This window comes from Centruroides sculpturatus, unplaced genomic scaffold (genome assembly GCF_000671375.1).
Source record: "Centruroides sculpturatus isolate CEXI.00-Female unplaced genomic scaffold, Cexi_2.0 scaffold96, whole genome shotgun sequence".
Taxonomy (NCBI): domain Eukaryota; kingdom Metazoa; phylum Arthropoda; class Arachnida; order Scorpiones; family Buthidae; genus Centruroides; species Centruroides sculpturatus.
This window is the reverse complement of record NW_019384376.1, coordinates 967,606-987,782: the sequence shown is the minus strand read 5'-3', so window position 1 is coordinate 987,782 and position 20,177 is coordinate 967,606. Positions and strand designations below refer to the sequence as shown.

The window sequence follows — 20,177 nt, the reverse complement described above, 5'->3', positions numbered from 1 at the left end:
ACCATTACTGATTGATGCGATCCGGTTGTCATGATCAATCGTTTTTAGTGATACTTCTTAAAAGAGTATCACTAAAATTGCAAAAAGTTGCACAAATTGCACGTATTGCAAAAAGAAATATATTAAAAAGAGTTTTATTTGCGTATCTTGTAGTATTCGTAATACAAATTTAAATTTACTTTAGTAAAATTGTTTTCGAATCATTTAATGTAAAATATTAAACTTTCATGAGATATAATCATTTAAACTCTATCGCATTTCGCATTATAGAAATACATCACGTATCTTGTTTGCATTAGTAATAGAAACAGCGCGCATCAACGATACATGTTATAAAATATGTAAATTATATTTATTTTATATATTGCAACATCATTCCGAAATTCTAAATAATAACATTATTAAAAAATTTATATTTATGTGTAGTTTGATTTGAAGATAAAAATGTGAAATTATATTGAAAGTACTTTTAGTAAAGACAGACTACTGAACGACTAAAATATTTATTTATTATTGAGAATAGATTAAAATTAATTTTTAATGACGATAAAGTTGTTAAAGTATTAGAATCTAAACATAAAAATAAAATTTTGTTTACATCTCTTCGCTTCTCTTCAAAATATTTCATAAGATAAAAATTTGATTCTGCTGTGTTATATTACTTCAAATAAGACAAATAATTTATTTATAGAATCTAAAATTGTATAATAATAGTCTTTAAATTAAATTATGGTTAAATTGGTATCTAGAATAATTTAATTAGGATGCATCACTTTAATATTTTCAAAATTCCACCAATGGCCGAGTGCACGAAGCTATTGAACAACGTGGTAATGGGCCGTGGTTGACTGACCAATGGACTGGCCACGTGAAATTTTCCGGGTTTTCTTCATGTGTCTAGTACCTAAATAGGGACCAGTTTCCTATGGAAAGTTCTTCAATGAGACATTCCCCCTTGGCAGATCGCTCAACTGTTGCGTTGCCTTCTATCAATTCAATCCAATCCTATTTGTTATTATTATTATTATTATTTAGCTTAAGTTGGTATTAAAATGGTCATTTATTTATTCATTGAATTCGTTACAATTTTTTTGTTGTATGAAACCTCATGAGTTCTAAAAATCATAATGTATTAGTCACATATTAATAAATAAATATCTAATTATCATATAAGAAATATATTAAATAATTTTACATTAGAAAAATAGCACTCTGTGAGGTTCTTTATTTAAAAAAAACATTTGAAATTTACCCTTATCCATTTAAAAAAATCTTTCCAATAAAATAAACAATAATTAAATTAATGAATGAAATATTCTAATTAGTATTATTATTAGATTTAAACAGGGCTTTTATTGGCACACAACCTAGCCATTAACGCAAAAACAATTTTAATATTTTCAAATTTAATCTAGAGATAATTGTCAACTCGCGATAACAACCAGATAAGATTAGATAAGCAGTTGAATAGTCTTCTTGACTTTACCTTTCTCTCCTGTAAACTTTGAAGCATTTAGTGAGTAAAATTTCGTTTCTGTTTTGAAATATAGCACCGCTTAAATTTTAAAATTAAGCCAGTTTTTAAGTAAGACATTTACAAAAGCCTTTGGCGTAAGTATTGCTCTTATAAATTTTTAAATTTAAATGCTTTTATTACTCCTAAATTATAAGTCTGTGACTTTTGGCATGTAAAATTATACTAATATTCATTACACAAAAGGATTTTTACTTTAAATCTACGCTTAAACTTAAACATATAGTTATACACTGAGGATGCTTAAAAACAATATTTTACGAAAATTAATTAAAAAATGAGAGACGTAAAGGAAAATTATAGTTTTTAACTATAAAATGTATTAGATAAATTACAGTTGCAGAATAATTACAGTTGCAGAATAATTACTGTATAGATTTGCACAAAACCCAATTTTTTTGTACAGAATTAAAAATTTGTTTCATTATTTAATTGTTACCACGTATTAAAAGGGGTATTAACAGAAATTTCCTGGGGTGACTCACCCGGATTCGATCCCGGTGCCCTAGGCTTGCTCTTCTCGGCCTTGTCCCATCCGACCTCTCCTAAAATATACTTTAAAAATAAAAAATATACAAAAATGAGGCGATTAAATTTATTTATATAAAGTAACGTTCAAACTTACGTAAAATCTTCACTTTCGCACGTTTAATTCCCTCATTAGGGTCAATTAGAGTATCGACGAAAAAAAATCTATTTGATGAATTTAGTTCAGTCGTTATCCGTTTTGGCGCCGCTGTCGTCGGTAGTGAAAATAGAGTTCGTTTGGTTCTTCTGTTGTAAAGATTGTAAGCAATAAGTATTACTTTAGAGATTTCGAAATTAATGAAACATTTTCGTCTCTTACGAGATATAAAAACCGTCCATTTGTACAAATAACTCATTCCAAATGCATAAAAGGAGCTGGTAATGTATTAAGTAAACAAGAAATGTTGGTTTTGAAATGAGTCAACATTTGGTTAATGAACCAATTCATTCCAATGGGTGAGCATCTCTCTCCTTTTTAATCACAATTTACACACATTTTCTATATAAAAAAAAAACTTCTCTTATGTCAAACAATGAACATTTATTAACCTGAACATCATTTATTCATGAATTGTGTTACTAACTTCAAATTAAATTTATATAAATTCTGCTGATTGTGTTAACATTTCCACAGTTATAAATGTTTGTAGAGGATATTGACAGCTTGGTAAGTATTGTGGTATATTTATAGAAGGCGTATTTAATTCCTGTTGCTATATATTGCATTTCCTTTATACAAAATGACTGGAAGGAACGTTTTATCTCGTTTTTAAACTGTTTTGTCTGCATTTAAACATTCTTTATTTGTTTTGACAGCACTGTGTAATTTTTCTTCTTGCTTGTTACTCCGTGCGCCAGTTTGTTGTTGCAGTTAAAACCCATAAAATTATTAAAGTACAAAAGAAATTTTAATGGAGAGTGGGTTCGCAGAAACTCTGAAGAGTCCAAGAACTCGTGTGGTGTCATCGGCCAAATTGTAATTTCTGTGGAAAAATGAGTGCAGAATTAGGGTAGTGACTTTTAAAATTAACTTATTTATTCATCAAATATAACATTTCCTATAGGAATAATTAAGAAACGGCCACTCTTTGGTTGCTTGGATAAATTTTGAGATTTTCTTGAAGAAAAATTAAGTTTTGAGTCGTAACTTGTGACTGCAAATACATTATGAATTTAAAAAATGTTTGTGTATTAACAGCTGTGGTTATGTTAACATATTTTCATTTCTAAATTTAAATATATTCCTAGGAAATTTATAACATTAAACATTAAATGTGATAACTTTATGTAGTTTAATATCAAATTTCTTTTTTAAATTAGAATAATAATAACTATACAAATGGCATAATTCAATTATGTAATAATAATTACATATTGATTTACTATTTGTTTATATATGATGCATTGTATACTGAAACATATTTATGTAACAAATACATAAAAGGTATCTTATGTAATTGATTCTTGCTATTAACAATTTGTAATTTAATTTTGTAATTACATTAATTAAAATATTCAATGAATATACAGTAAAAAACTATAATTACAATTACAGTTTGGTTTATGGGATCTTAGGTACAAATGTGGCTCAAGATTATGCTCGTAGGAGTAAAAAGTCAAAGGAATTAATTGACTATACTGCTACATTCACGAAATGTAGCAGTATAATATATAGATATACCTCAGAAGTAGTTAGTACAGTGACATTTCTCATATTTTATAAGTTTTTAACCATTTCTAGTAAAGTGGAAAACAGTTGATTTTTAGCATTATTTTGAAAAATATTGATTTAAATTCTGAAAATTAATTGGATAAACATGTTATAAAAGTAAAACTGTAATTTTTTTAATAGATATAAAACTAATTTTTAAAAATAATATAACACCGAATGGCTAGAAAATTCGTCATTCTTCTGAAGGATGATTCATAACTTTAATGGTTTTATATATTACAGTATATGTTAAGCTCATAAATATTTTTCTACGAATGTTCAAAAATATCATAAATTCCCTTTAGATTTAAATGAGTAATTTAATTATTCAACATTGGCTGTTAAGCCAATAAATTATTAATTACTATTATTATTCTAAATATAGAAAATTGGTCGAAATCCAAAGCCTGCATGTGGATTTTTGAGTAAATTACTACCTGAGAACGATTAACTTGGATTATCGAAACATTTTCTCAGAATTGTGATGTATTTAAAACCCATGTAGGTAACTCGTGCCACTTGACTTTGTCAGGAGATTTCTGAATTGAAATATAATTAAATTTTAAAAAATTATGTATTTTTATAGAATTTTATGTCATTTATAATCAGAAATAATAGAATGGCTCACATATCATAAAAAAACTTACCTTTAATCTTCAAAATACAATCTTATCCCATCACTTGTGATGCATAAATTTAAAAAAATGAAATTATCATCTTACAAAATCAATTTTAAAGACATTTTTTATAACTAGATATCTAAGAACTATGCACTTATTTTATGCAAAAATTCGAAATTACAGTGACTAATGGTAATTGAAAAATGAGTTAATAAATAGTAGAATGTGTATGTTAATAAAGATATTTACTAATACTAAAAGATAACAGATGAAGATAAGTACTACAGTTTAATTTGATCCAGACCCATAGCTGTGGGGGCTAAGAGATGGCTATGCCCTTTCAGCTTATCCATTAATAATATATGCTCTTGCTTTCTTCATGCAAATTTGGGCTACTGTTGCTTATTTTTACGCTTATGATGCATCTAATGTGACTTTTTTCCCCAATCAGCACTAGGCATAATTTCCTCCTCTAGCCTCCAATGATTTATTCCTGGCTATGAGACTGATATGATCAGTAAATAAATAATTTTTTCTAGTAAAGATTAGCAAAATAGAGTATAGAACAAATTACTAAGTAAAAAAAATATTGAAGTTGCTAGATATTTATATATAACTTCAATGAAAAATTAGCATCTTATAGATTAACATAATTTACTGGCTTATATTTGATTCCAAGGAGTTAAGTAACAGGCATATTTAACTTTAAAAGAAATATATGCCAAAGATTTAGTGTTTGAACAATTATCTTTAAACAAATAAAGTAAATATTTATTTATTTGAATGTGTTAAAGTTGAGAAAAGGATGATGATAAGCTGAATTAAATATAAAGCAAAAATATCAAACTTAAAGTAAGATAAATTGAAATTTATATAATAAAAATAAAGGGTTTATATTTCATATACTGGGTGAAATCTTTTGATGTGTCACTTTGACCATTCCTGGGAGTCTTTATACAGTTTCTGCTTTATTTAATGTTCCTTAATTGTAATTAAAGCATTTCTGAAATCAATAAACGATCATGTTGCCAACCATTTTAGCCATGTGCTATTGTTTACAGATAATTGTTTATTACACCATTTGTATAAAAGCAGTTATTCTTGTTAAAGACCTATTTTTCTGAATGATTTTGAATCTTACATGATGAATTGTTTGCTTTCGTGCTCGATAGTAAATTATAATTTATCTATGGATGATGATAATATATTCAGACATAGAAAGATGTGATTTTTATGATAATTTGGACAGTAAAGACGTGACATCACTTAGAATCTCCACTGCTTCATTTATCTTGAATATTTTTGTGTATGTTGTTTTATTGAGTATTATATTATGCTGTGTATGTATTTATTTACACCTTTTTTATTATCAATGTGTGGTTTACATATTTTGGAATAACTTAACTAAAAAAATATATTAAATATATTTTAATTCAAAATAGTTTTTTGTATTATAGTTTTGGTAAAATTATCTGACAAATTGACCTCTGTATTTTCTGAGATAAGTAGTTATATTTTAGTCTGTATTGTTTGTTCTATAACTTCTGTATGCAGTGTATTGTTCTCTAGTTTCTTTGTTTAACTTCCTCTTTCCCATGTTAGACTAATAAAATACAGGTTTTTTTGCCAGTTAGTCCATTGTAATATATAAAATATGGCAAAGAAAAATTGTTAGTCTATACATTACCATTACATATACATTACCATCTGTAATTGTACTCTGAGAATAGTACAATTCTAAATACTACTATGAAAGCTGCTGAAACATATATAAATAAAATTGTTTTTCAGCTATGCAATATATAATTTTAAAAAATATCACCCACATCAGTTAAATATAAACTGATATGTCTGTTGTTAATATTTGCTCTGTAATGTATATTCTTAGCTTCTAGCATGATTGAAATTTCCATAATTAAATCATAAAAATGTTAAAAATATGAATTAAATTATCCTTTATTTAATTAGAATTGACAAAAATTCTAATTTTTGTTTGTTTAAGTAAACTTTTTTTATTATGTATTTCTATCTGTAATTGTATAATTAAGACATAATTAGTTTCCGAAGACAAGTGTCACCCATGTACAATAATTACCAACCAATATCTGTTGTTTATTTTCATTAATAATCTATATGTTATTGCACCAAAGTTAAATATACAATTCAAATCTAAACATTGTTTAGTTATAGAAATACGGTTTTTTACTTCAAATGATACAGAACAAATAATTCTTTACTGTCTACTTAAAATGTTATTAATGCACTTTGTAAGTTACGAGTGTCTCTTCTCAGTGCACAAATTCTTGATATTGTAACGTATAACTTTAAACAGATGGCCGTAATCTAATTAAAATGAGGAAATTCATTTCCATTTTGATTTACATATTTATAATTTGATACTTTTGAATAAGATTTTCATTTCAAGCTGTACAAAGTTAGTGTGAAAACTTACTATTGTATAAAAGTTACGTGTAAAGATAGTCTTTAACTATTTTTAGTTAAAGGAAATAATATATGAATGTATTTTGATTGATTTTTTTTTTCATATCTTCTTGGGATGGATGCCAAAGATGCTCTGTGATAGATGATATATAACTAAAAGATTTTTTAATCCATTAATACATATACACATATATATAATATGTATGTATGTATGTATGTATTTTTCCTACTCACAAGTAATGTGAAAGTTTAATTTGATTCATTGGTTCGTGCCTTGTATGATAAGCATCACAAGAGAACCTGATTGAACTAAGCTATGTACAAAGGTCAACGACTCATACTGCAGATGGTATCTGATTCATTCACCTGGGGACTATATCTTTTGTGATTTGTTACAGTCGAATTTAAAGTATTTTGACACACAAAAATAGTTTGAATTAAATAAAAATGATTTTAAAAAATATCATTTCTGACAATCAGTTCATAAGTTTTTTACATTTCAATCTAAAGCAATATTTTCCACTTTAAGAGATAAATTAATTTTATGTTCTTACGTAACAAATTAAAGATAAAAAGTAAGCAGTCGCACATAAATGAGTCCGTGAAAAAAGCAGAGAGCTCGAAAGAATTAATTTTCTCATAAACTTAAAATTAACGTAGCACAAACACGACCGTTGCTAGGTTACATTTAATTAACCGCAAAAATTTCTTCTCGAATCTGAATGAATTGCCATTTTTATTTTTGTGACTGTACGATTTTAAAAGGACGTTACAAGATGTAAAAATTTCATTACGAATGACAAAGGAGAGTACAGAAATTTTTAAAGATTACAATAACTGTAATGAATTTAAAATGAGAAAAATGTCATACAGTAACTGCAATTTTTCTACTTTCTTAGAGTAATTATTTTAATTAAAATATTTATTCTCTCCTAAAATAACTTCCATTTATAAAAGTTTTCATACATTTTTGTGATTTTATATCAAAAAATAAATGTTTAAGATTACATTTTTTAAAAGCCAGATAATGTATTTTATTAATAAATAAACAATGAAATTTAACGGGTGAATAATTTTATGAAGTGTAGAAGTATAGTTATTAGTATTTACTACGATTGTGTTCAAGGACACTATTGCAATATAGAAATGAGTTTCGAATGTATATGTAGACAAAAACAGTCAGCAACTTTTGAACTTCCATTCAGTAATTCTTATATTATTCTATTACAAAACTAGATGTGCCAATTCAATAATATCGATATGGCCGTCTGTTCGGTAGTTATTGCGTTAGATTCTTTTGAATTTTTTAACTGTTTCGACGGTTGGATTTCCGGGTGAGTGTTTTATCTCTATTAAATAATAAACCATACTCTCTGTACTCGATATTTTGATACAATATATATACGACAAAAACAAGCAGAAACTTTCTGGAAATTCTGATAGATTCTGTCGATTTTGTTTTAAAAGCCCGAGCTTATTAAGTTATTTAATTTTGTAGCTTTTCTTTTAAGTTTATAATGTGAGTTTTTATCGGATAATTTTATTTTTAAGTTAGTGTTTTAGCGGCAGTCGCCGATTTATATTTTTAAATTGTTTGTTTCTCTTGGGAATAGATTATTGGATTATTGATCGCCGAACGTTTAGATAATTTCATCATTTCTTTTTATATCTTCTCCTTTATTTTATTTTTTCAAGATACATTTATTACAGTTTATATTAAAATAAGAATTTGTTTGCCTAATTTAATTTTATTGTACAAAATGAATTGCAGTTTTAATTCTTTTTGTGCGCACATTCATTTACATCTGACAGGTCTGTAGTCGGACGTATAAATAATGTTTTGCACTACAAATTGCTTCTGGGGTAGCACACTTTTATAGCAGATGTTTATTTAGATAAACAGTTAATAGATTTGCAGTTTTAATAAATTGACAGGTGAATAAGTCATTAAAATTTTAGATAAGTAGTCAGATATACTGTTTAAAAGATTTTTAGTGTATATAGAATTCAAGATTGTTATGATGTAGATGCAGCCATAATACAGTAAATGCTATAGAAAGAAGAATTCTATAAGGATGTTTTTAAGGATAATGGGGAGTGTGTGTGCATATGACAAGGGTGTAACTTAAGACAGTTTTGATTAATTAATCATATTAAAGCATAACATAAAACCATTTATTAAATAAATTGAAATGCTATTTTAAATTTTAAAAAATGGTTCAGAAGGGTGTTTGGAACACAAGACTTTTGTAAGCTTAAGCGACAAATTATTTTATGTTTACATAATTTAATGTATAACTTAACGCAGTAACCTAAATATAGTCTTTACTGACGATGCACTTCCATCCAATTGCATATTCAATTTTTCAGTTTAACCTAAAATTTGATTTGTAATTGTTAGGAAAGCAATTATCTAAGTCAATAAATAGGACATTTTGCAACTTATATCTATAAGGACTTGTTAACTAGCAAATGTTAAAGGGCAGTTTTAAAAATTTTCTCCAAGATAGCATCCTTGATATTTTCTCCAAGATAGCATCCTTGATAATCAGAAAAACAGTGTATATTTAATGGAAAATAGTTATAATGTTATGTCTGTCTTACAGTTGACTAATTTATTTTATTGTTTAGACAAATTAATTCTCTGGTTATAATATAATTATTCTTGTTATAATTATATTTTCTTACCATTTTAACAAATTTAATTATTATAATAACTTTTGGCATTCCCAAGAAGTTGAATGTATAAAGATATTGTCTATTCTTTTAAAATTTTTGAATGTCTTTTTTGTTTTGTCCTTCGAGAGTATTTAATTTCTCAAATGGAAATCAAATACGTCATTCTTTAGTTTCTAGTTCAAAATTTAATACTGTTTATTGAATGTCTTTTATTATTCATTACTGGATTTTCCAACTGAGTTGAATAAATAAGCTTTTACTTTTCTTTTCAGAAAAGCTTTCCAGGGAGAACTTAAAATATCCATGGGGAATGGGGAAACCCGAATTCTCCGGAGTACTCCAGACTGGGAGGTATTTATTGTTTTCCTTATTTAAAGTAGCATTTCCCAACCTATGTATCATTTATACCCACAGTTATTAACTGAAAAAATACAATTTGCATCTTTTCGTTTGCTAAAAATGAGCCACCAACTAGATAGGTTGGAAAATGCCGATTTAAAGTTATTACGTTGATTTTTCTGTTAATTTTTGGTATTTGTGTACAAAAATTAACAGAAAAATCAATGTAATAGGTTGAAAAATGCTGATTTAAAGTTATCTAGTCAGTGGCTCATTTAATTCCTTTAATCTAATCAAATGTTGCCTGCAATTGAAAAATCTAACTTTAGGTGACAAAGTATTTTTAATGAAACATTTTTATATTTAAAAAAAAATGTACTTAATTTTTACATTCCCATAACTTTTTAAACTGTTCTTTCATTTTTATTTATTTAAATCAGGGATGGGCAATCTTTTTCTACGTTAGTGAAACATTTAAAAGTTTCGGACCAATGCAGGCCTTGTACACATAAAACAAAACTGCGGGTAAATCACAATTATTTATTCGTATATGATTTAAAATTGACCTAGGTATACTTAATGTGACTTCTGGAACTGATGTGAATGTAATATATCCGAAATATTTAGTTAAATATTAGTCATTTCTAGTTTTGAGTTAATTTTGACGTGAGTCTGTTATCTGATTTTTTGTTTTGTTTTTTACTAAATTCATTGTGGAAGAAAAGTTTATATATGTAAGTCATAGAAAATAAAATTAGAATTTTTGCTGCATACTTCCTTAACTTGGGAACTTGATATATTTATTAATATATTGTGTGACACAGGCCATGGGTTGCCCACACCTGATTTAGATTTCACATCATTCGTTCTCATTTTCCAGTCACTTAAAATTAGTTTACTATTTCACAATTCCATTTTCAAGTATTAATCTTCACACTTAATTTTTACAGATTTGTTTATTTCTTATAAAAACATTTCAAGATTTGTATCTTTTTTAGTTATGGAAGTTTCAAATATATTGAATGGATAAGAAACTAGTAGTAGCATTAATACTTAAAAATGGAGTTGGGAAACAGTGAATTAATATTAAGCAAAAAAAACTAGAAAACTAAAATAGAGTATAAAAATTAAGCGGTGGAAAATGGAACAAACAGTGTTATCTTTTTAGCAGAATTTTTATCACTTAGGAAAGAATCCTTGTTTTATTTATCTCATAAATATTTTTAAAGATATTTCTATTATTTAAAATTTTTGAAAGATTATAAAGAGAATGACAGAACTACTTTAATACAATCATGACTTCACTGAACGAATAAACAAACAGATAAATGCATAACAAATTTATAATTTATTTATAGATTGAGATGCTGTTTGATTACATTTATATTTAAAATAATTTTAAATGTCATCCAACTACATATTTTAAAATACATAAATGTTTTTAATAACTCAAATGAAATTGTATAGTAGTCTACAAAATACTAAAGAAAATAAATCAATCATATACATTATTTAAGTGATTCTGTTTGTAATGTACAAAACACTTTCTGATGTTTAAAAAGTTCTGTATATTTATACAATCGAACAAAATGCTTCATAAATTATGTGAATTGCTACTTTAGTAAGTTTTAACTATATTTGTATGTGAATAATCAAATATATTAAATTTCAATTAAAAATGACTGATGATATTTATACAGTAAAAATACATAGAAGAAACTAAAATGTCTTGTTTTATCATGTCCACAACAGTCTTCCATTGCAGAGACAACCTTTCATTAGAGGCTACGACATTTACACAAGAAAAAATACATTGAAGAAACTAACATGTCCAATCATTGGGACAACATTTCCACTGACAGATTTTTATTAATGGAATAATTAAATTTTTAAAAAATAATTGGTAATAAATCTAGGCCTCTACATAATTTTCCTGTGTCTTACTTTACAATGATATTTTGGACACAAATATTTAATAGTTACACAGATTTCAATAAATTAATTGAATTTATTGTTAATTAATTAATAATAATATTACACAAATAATGAAAGAAATTTGATTGTGTTATTCTGTTCTCACTAATCTACCAAGTAAATTTTTACCACACCTATACATGAGCCAAAATGAAATGTAACCANACAGTAACTGCAATTTTTCTACTTTCTTAGAGTAATTATTTTAATTATCTTTAATTTTTATCATGTTTATACTTTAATGAGAAAAAGAAAGAAGGAAGGAATGAAAGGAGAGAGATGTGTAAATGTACAGTTTAATATGTTATTTTAAATTTAATATATCAAATTATAAGTGAAATATGCTTCTACTTAGCTATTGTAAACAGTTAATTAGAATCATATTTTGCAGAATATCTGTTAATTGTAATCAGAAGGAAGAAAAATTATAAATATGTTAATGTAAGATTGGGTTTGACAGTTTTATATATAAAGATAATTAAATATATACATTATAATTAGATATAAAACTCTGTACATAAATTAATTATAAAATAATGAAATTTATAAACATCTGATTGTTGTAAGTACACATTAACTTAATAATTAGAAAGGAAGTTTAATAATCCTGTAAACATACGGTTTACATTAAATTGCACATTACAGGATTATTTAATATTTACACATTTCTATGATTAAGTGTAAAATTAATTTCCTTGCATTATATCTTGTGGAGTACATTTTACTCAAAATCCAGCTAAGTAATCTTAGCTGGATTTCATGTAAAATGTATTAAAAACACAAGTTATATACATTATCATTAATATATAAAATGGTTTTAAAAATTAAAATGTTTACCTACATTCATATATTTCTCAATTCTCCATAGGAAAGTGCAATCAGCGATGACCACCTGTGGGTTAACAGTAGTGCCTCTGGAGATTTGTGCTACGTCGGAGATAATGACTGCTCAGTGAGTGCTTTTATGCCATCTTACTAAAGTATAAATTTCTGATTTTCGTTATAAAATTGTCTCTAAAGCACTGCATCGATTCAAATTTCAGAAACAAGGTCCGAGGATGAGGTGCCCATCTTGCAAAATTACTGCTCATACTAGATGCATCAACACCCTAATTGAAAAAGTTTGTTTTAACACATTTACTAATTTTTATTTATGTACAGAAATAAATTTAAGCTGTATTTTTTGTATAAAATGATTTTATTATTCTTAAATATTTTTAAAAACTGCTTAAAGTTTGATTCTGTAAATTGATAGATTTGAAGAGTGATAATATGAAATTGTATAGAAAGTGTTTAATGTTACAGTAATCAAATAATCAAATTTTATATTAATAAGAAATTGAATTAATTCTTTTAATATTAAATTTATTCTTCTTTAAATAGATGAAATTCCATTGTAAACCAACTTTCAAAGATGTTGGCGTCAGGCAGTATAGGGAGGTAAGTAGAACTGTGCTATTCTACTAATACTAATAATAATAATATGAAATCACTGATACACTATAGACTCAGAACTGTTATCTAAGTTTAGCAACAAGTATCTCCTGAACAGCTACATGCATTATAATTTAAAAAATACAGTTGTAAATCTAAGTGGGACTAAAATACACAATTCAGAAATAAAACCAAACATATAAACAAATTTTTATGTACTAAAACACTTGACTTACTTAGATTGATTTTTTTTTTCATTCTATTTTATTATCCATACAGCATTTTGCATTGTTATAAGACAAAAAATTTTTTAAAAATTTATCAATGATTAAATTCATTGTTTAATTTTGATTTGTTAGATAAATAAGTGATTTATTGAATTAGTATTTTATTTGTACTCAGTTATTTAAGGAAAACAATTATCCTTAAATGTAAACGGTTACTATAAAGATCTATGGATATTTCAGACATAGTTCTTAACTTTAAGATATTCTGAATAAACTGCAAAATCATTTACATATATTAAATGATTCTGACCTTGATTCATATCATGCATAGACTCTACCTTTCTGTCTCTAGAGCAGTTTCCCTTAGTGCTTATGCAGGTAGGGGGTTAATGAATCAAAAATATCTACTTTCATTCTAGTAGATATGCTGTTATCTCGCAGAATTCCATTTTTGTAATTATTTCATAAATTAATAGCGTAATTTTTGTAATATTTTATTCAGGACCATTTAAATAAATAAAAACCTATTTTATAAAATATGCCATTGTTAAAAAAGTAAAGGTCAGAATTTTTAATAATTCTGACCTTTACTTTTTTAACAATGGCATATTTTATGAAATGATTTTAAAAAAAATTCACTGATTTTGTTTTGAAATTGTTAAGTCCTTATATTAATTTCAAACATGTGTCTGAAATTTAAATGCTAAATAAATTCAAGTAAGTTTTAGAAAATTTGAAAATGAATAATTAATTTGGAAAACTTCCAAGTATCTAGTTAGAAGTCAGAGGTTAATTAGAGGTTTCTGATTTAAATATTTCCTTGCCAACTTAATCATTTGTTTACATCAGTGTAACAGATGAATGTTTTATGAGTGTATAAATTAAATAAATAAAATAAATTTTTCATTTGTATGCTATTGAAAGTTTAGTTATAACAGTTGTATCTATCCAGAAGTTAATGGGTTAGATTGTGATACTGATAAAAATCTTTAACTTAATTGAGAGAATTTCCATATGCAAATATTTTTGTTTTTAAATTAATTTTTTGTGCCAGAATAATTTGTTTAATACAAGTGTTGATATTATAATTTATGAAATTTATTTTAAAATTAGCTGTCACATGAATCAAATATAATTATCATAGTTGTGTGGAAATCATTAGAAATAGGACATATTTATTTTAGAGAGTAAATTTTTTCTAAAATATCTTATAATTTGTAGACATTATTGGTGGTTTTTTTTTTTCCAAAATTGATTTTATAATTGAACAGTGAAGTCATTCAAAGCCATTTTGGATGGATTAGTCGATAAAAATTGTATCAATTCTGACTTCAACTTTGATTTATAAACTTTGTTTTAAGCTTTCGCATCATTATAGGCTAGGAGGCTAAAAAACTAGCTTAACAATTCACATAGTGATGATATATCTTATATACTATTTATCATTTTGATAGCTTTAACATTATTAGTTTGTGCTGAAGTGTTATGAAGGAGTCAAAGTCAGAAATTTAAAAACTGAATGGAGTGGATTGGTTTTGTGTATCTATTCCATAGCCCTGTTGGTAATAAATGTGATTTTTCAATGGAGGAATTCCTATGGGGAGTTTATTGATATGAACTTTATGTGAATTGGTACTTAAGAAGTCGAGATAAAACAGAGATATGTACTTGCTTTTGTCAGTTTGAAAATTTGCTTTGATTGATAGATTGGGACCATACACATAAAGTTGATTATTTTCTGTTTCATCTTTATTTTTTCTTTCATGATTATTTTATATTTACATTTTACTGCTCACACAGGGCAGTCAGTTATTTTCAAATTTTGAACATAAATTTCTTTTATTAAAATGTTCTGTTTGCTTGGGTTCAATTTTCCAAAGATGCTCTGTTTAGGCTGAATGTTTTAGAAGTTTGAATTAAGAATCATTGTTTCTAGGTGTTGAGTTGTGTAAGATAATTTAACAAATTAAATTGTTTGTTTTGTATTTAAAAAATAAAATATTGTAGTTTTCTTTTGTAAATAAGATAACAAAATTTNTAAACAGTTTAATATCCTATACAAACTATTTTCTTTTTTACATTGTAAACTATAAATTAATATGTATTCTTAATATAATAATTGTAAAGGATTTCTTACCATGAATTTTTTTTTTTTTTCAAAAATAATTAATTTCCATTTACTTAAGGTGTGAAATATCATTTTATAATTATTTAATGCATGTTCTTCCAAAATTTAAAGTATTACTAATTAATGGAAAGTGGTATATGAAAAGCTTTTGTTTATCTTGTGCATATAATTTAGCTACATTAGCTCTATTCTCACAACAAAACCACAATATAAATACAATAATTTTTAATAATGAATAAGTATTGTTATTCGATACACATTTCTGTTGTTATTAATTAGTATGATTAATTTCTTCATTAACGAATTGGAAAAAAATTGTAATTAAGTGTCATATTGGAATTTTTATCATAAAAAAAATAAGTCTGGACCAAGTATATCAACAGATATATTTTACTGTGTTTCATATAATAAAGTAAAAGTGACACAACCATTACTGATTGATGCGATCCGGTTGTCATGATCAATCGTTTTTAGTGATACTTCTTAAAAGAGTATCACTAAAATTGCAAAAAGTTGCACAAATTGCACGTATTGCAAAAAGAAATATATTAAAAAGAGTTTTATTTGCGTATCTTGTAGTATTCGTAATACAAATTTAAATTTACTTTAGTAAAATTGTTTTCGAATCATTTAATGTAAAATATTAAACTTTCATGAGATATAATCATTTAAACTCTATCGCATTTCGCATTATAGAAATACATCACGTATCTTGTTTGCATTAGTAATAGAAACAGCGCGCATCAACGATACATGTTATAAAATATACGGCAGGTTCAAGTTTCTGTATTGATGCTGTACACTTGTACTCTACCATACTTTGAAGCACAAGTTTCCTGTAGTGTATTATATTGAAAAGTATCTTTTTTTATATTACTTTCGTTAGAAAAATGAAGATGAAAGACTTTATTTACAACCTCTAAGTTTTTTTAATGATATAACTCATTACATACACAAGCCATTGATTTTCGCTGTATACTTTCCATACGCTACGCCTCATCTTATTGAAGTGGCACACTTTAACAAGATGACCATTTGTGGCTGCAATATATATTCATGCATTAATTTAGCTCTCTCTCTAGAGATAAATTGGTAGCAGCAGCTTAAAGATCACTAAGTTAATTATTCATAAAATGGCTGTAAGCATCAGTAATGGTCACTAACCACCCTTTATAGATCCATAGTTAACGCTCTCAGAATCATAAAAATATTTTTATAAATGATTATTTTCAACATTAATATGTTGAATTAATATGCTGCTTGTCTCNGTGGCAAACTTATTTCTTTAAAATCATACAACTCAAAAATAAATCTGCCATCAATGTTTTTAATTGTTATTTCTGTACATAAATAGATGATTAATTTTAATTATGATTTATTTTCAAAGATAAATTTAAAACAAGTACTATCATCTTAATTAAATTTGGGCAATTTATCCTTGTATTAGTATCTAAAAGTATACTATTTAATACTTAACATAAAAAAAGTACCTATTTAACAATTATTTACTAAGATTGTGGCATTTATTTCTGAATACTGTAAGGTCTCGTTTTATGCGGTGGATACGTTCTACAGAAAAGCGCATATAAAAAATTTGCTTAAAAAAAAGACTTTACTTGCCTTGAAAAAGTAGGGATACGTTCCGTATTTTTCTAAAATGGCATAAAACCAAAACAATGAGTTAAAATTAACTTAAAACTGCATAAAAAAGTTTGCATAAATTAAAAGAAATAGACTGCTTAATAAATTACTTCGAATGTCTGAAAGAAATTCATATAAAAGCTTAAAATAAACTTGTATTCAAACTTAATTCAGTTTATTTTATTGAAAAGTAATACAAGGGGAATCCCCAAATTGCAAAAGCTCACTCTAAAAACAAATCACTAACATCTAAATGTGAAGAGTTAATTAAAACTCCTTTAGTTCCTCGCCTGAGTTAACTCGGGCAGGTTACGTAGCGTTACATAAAACACGGTCCTTAAGGCTTTGAAATTTTTTTTGAATTTTTGGAATGTTTTTTAAGTTTCCAAATTTTTTTAAAATATTTAAAAATATACAGCCAGCTAGTGTTCACCCTACTTTAAACCCTTGTCCTCCCGCGACATCTATGAGAATGCCTGAGGAAATCCAACTCCAGCTGTGTTCAAGGTCATCCAGATGTGTAAACAATGACTCATCGGTGTTAAATTTTACAGAAGGGCGAGACAAAGGAAGTTAAACTTTGAAGCTTTTTCTTCAAAATTAACGCATTTTCATTTTTTTCAGTTTTAAGTATTTTTTTGTTTAATTACATTTATATCAAAAATTGCTAGGAACTAAAGCGATTAAGGTAGATCTAGCTGTCCTTTACATCCATAAACGTTATATGTCAGTCGAACAAATGGAGTGAGCTTTGAGCGTTCCACGATTTTTGGACACTGTCTATACGCGGGCTTCCTAAACAAGCCTATATTTATGCTTGTCCAAGAAATTTTTGGATGAAATACAAACCGCACAACTTCAAAATCGCATAAAAATAATCCGCANTTACCTGGCCACGTGTTACCTATTGTCCCGCTCTTGTCATCGCTAAACTGATGACTCTCATTATGGATTTATTACTAAACTAACAAGGTAATGCTACCTACTGGTTGTACGCTCGATAGAGCACTAACGACCCGGGTGGTCCCCCTTTAATTTCTATCAAAAAAATAATACAGTTCGATGAATTTGATATGCCCAATTTTATATATATATATATATATATATATATATTTCTTAATTATTACTAAGTTAATTTAATTGCCTTAATGTCCTTAAATCGTACTTTATTCTAAAAATTGTCAACTTGGACTTATCAGATTATTAGGTCTAGTACACTGATGTACCAGCTATTTGCAAAATGAGGAGTTCTTAATTAATCAGAAAAAATAAAGATTTTTCGTTTTTCTGATTAAGAACTCCTCCTTTTGCAAATAGCCAGTACATCAGTGTACTAGACCTAATAATCTGATAAGTCCAAGTTGACAATTTTTAGAATAAACTACTAAATTTTGTTTTTTAAATTCTCTTCTCTAGCAAACTGTGATCCATCATCATTGGGTACATCGGAGGAGTCAAAAAGGGAAGTGTAACCAGTGTGGAAAAGTAAGATGAATTTATAAATTTGGTTAATGGGTCTTTAATTTTGGTGCCAAAATTAAAAGTTAATAATTTTTTTCAGTCATTCCAATCTAAATTACCATTTGGTGCTAAGGTAAATAATAAATATCAATTTACATATTTGTGGTTTAATTCTTCAATTATATTCCAATTTTTATTAATTTTTTTTAGCAAGAAATCTTAGCTATCAGTTGCTCTTGGTGCAAAATAGCGTATCATAATAAGGAAACGTGTTTCAATATGCAAAGGATAGGAGAACAATGTACTTTGGGAATTCACTCCAGTTTAATTGTTCCTCCATCGTGGATTGTCAAATTACCGAGGAAGGTAAATCTTATTTTAAATAAATTCGTATAATTAATTATGAAGATTAATGAAATTTTTTAAAAAGGGTTCATTCAAATCCTCGCTAAGAAGATCTCCAAAAAAGAGAGCATCAAGTAAAAAAAAGCCCAAAAAAGAAGTGAGTCAATATCAATTAACTGTTCAAGGCATGATTTTTACTGTGTGTGTGTGTGTGTTTTTTTTAAGTTAATCTTTTATTATACAGGGTGAGAAAGAATTGCCAAGAACTTTTGTAATCAAACCGATACCTTCAGTGAATTCGAAACCATTGTTAGTTTTCATTAATCCAAAAAGTGGCGGAAACCAAGGAGCTAAACTGATGCAGAAATTTCAATGGTTGCTCAATCCACGTCAAGTTTTTGATTTATCTCAGGGAGGTCCTGCGGCAGGGTGAATATTTTTTATTGTCTCCTTTTTTTATATGGATATTCTAAATTTTAATGTCTTTTGTATTTTATTTGTAGGCTAGAATTATATAAAAAGGTGCCAAACTTAAGAATACTTGCATGCGGAGGTGACGGGACAGCTGGGTGGATTCTTTCCGTCCTGGACGAATTAGGTATATCTCCACAGCCTCCACTGGCTGTCTTACCTTTGGGCACAGGAAATGATCTTGCAAGAGCACTAGGATGGGGAGGAGTAAGTATATTTTATTAATATAAGAATAATGTAAGAATAATGTAAATATGAAATAAGAATAATGTAAATAACATTATTGTGGCATTATGTATTTATTTGGGATTATTATGAGAAATGTTAAATTAACAGCAAAATCCAGTTTTGGTAAATTTTACATTGATTTACAATAAATCTAAATAATGAGACACATTTATTAGTTAATTAAAATGACATTACAATCATGCTGTTTATGTATCAATTTAAGTTTAGTTAATTATTATTTTTTTATATTTTAATTCTTTGGAATTTATTTTTATAAGTCAACATCAGAATTTATTCATAGATATATCATGAAACAATTTGAAGTTTTAAGCTTTTACAATTATCACTGTATTAAGGAAGATCAACTTTTAAAGAATGTTGTGACACTTTTTCTTGTCAAAAATACAGAACGGGT

General features: G+C 26.6%; 1 protein-coding gene across 2 annotated transcripts in view; it reads left to right on the top strand.

Moving 5' to 3' along the window:
• The window catches only part of LOC111617201 (eye-specific diacylglycerol kinase-like), a 107,270-nt gene that overhangs the window by 57,559 nt on the left and 29,534 nt on the right, over window positions 1–20,177 (top strand). For both annotated transcript variants that reach the window (XM_023358532.1, XM_023358538.1), the window contains exons 2-11: window positions 9,787–9,865; window positions 12,696–12,779; window positions 12,871–12,948; window positions 13,211–13,267; window positions 18,674–18,742; window positions 18,819–18,851; window positions 18,929–19,084; window positions 19,149–19,220; window positions 19,308–19,492; window positions 19,567–19,741. In XM_023358532.1, coding sequence (XP_023214300.1) covers window positions 9,787–9,865; window positions 12,696–12,779; window positions 12,871–12,948; window positions 13,211–13,267; window positions 18,674–18,742; window positions 18,819–18,851; window positions 18,929–19,084; window positions 19,149–19,220; window positions 19,308–19,492; window positions 19,567–19,741 — 988 coding nt within the window. The remainder of the gene's footprint in view (window positions 1–9,786; window positions 9,866–12,695; window positions 12,780–12,870; window positions 12,949–13,210; window positions 13,268–18,673; window positions 18,743–18,818; window positions 18,852–18,928; window positions 19,085–19,148; window positions 19,221–19,307; window positions 19,493–19,566; window positions 19,742–20,177) is intronic.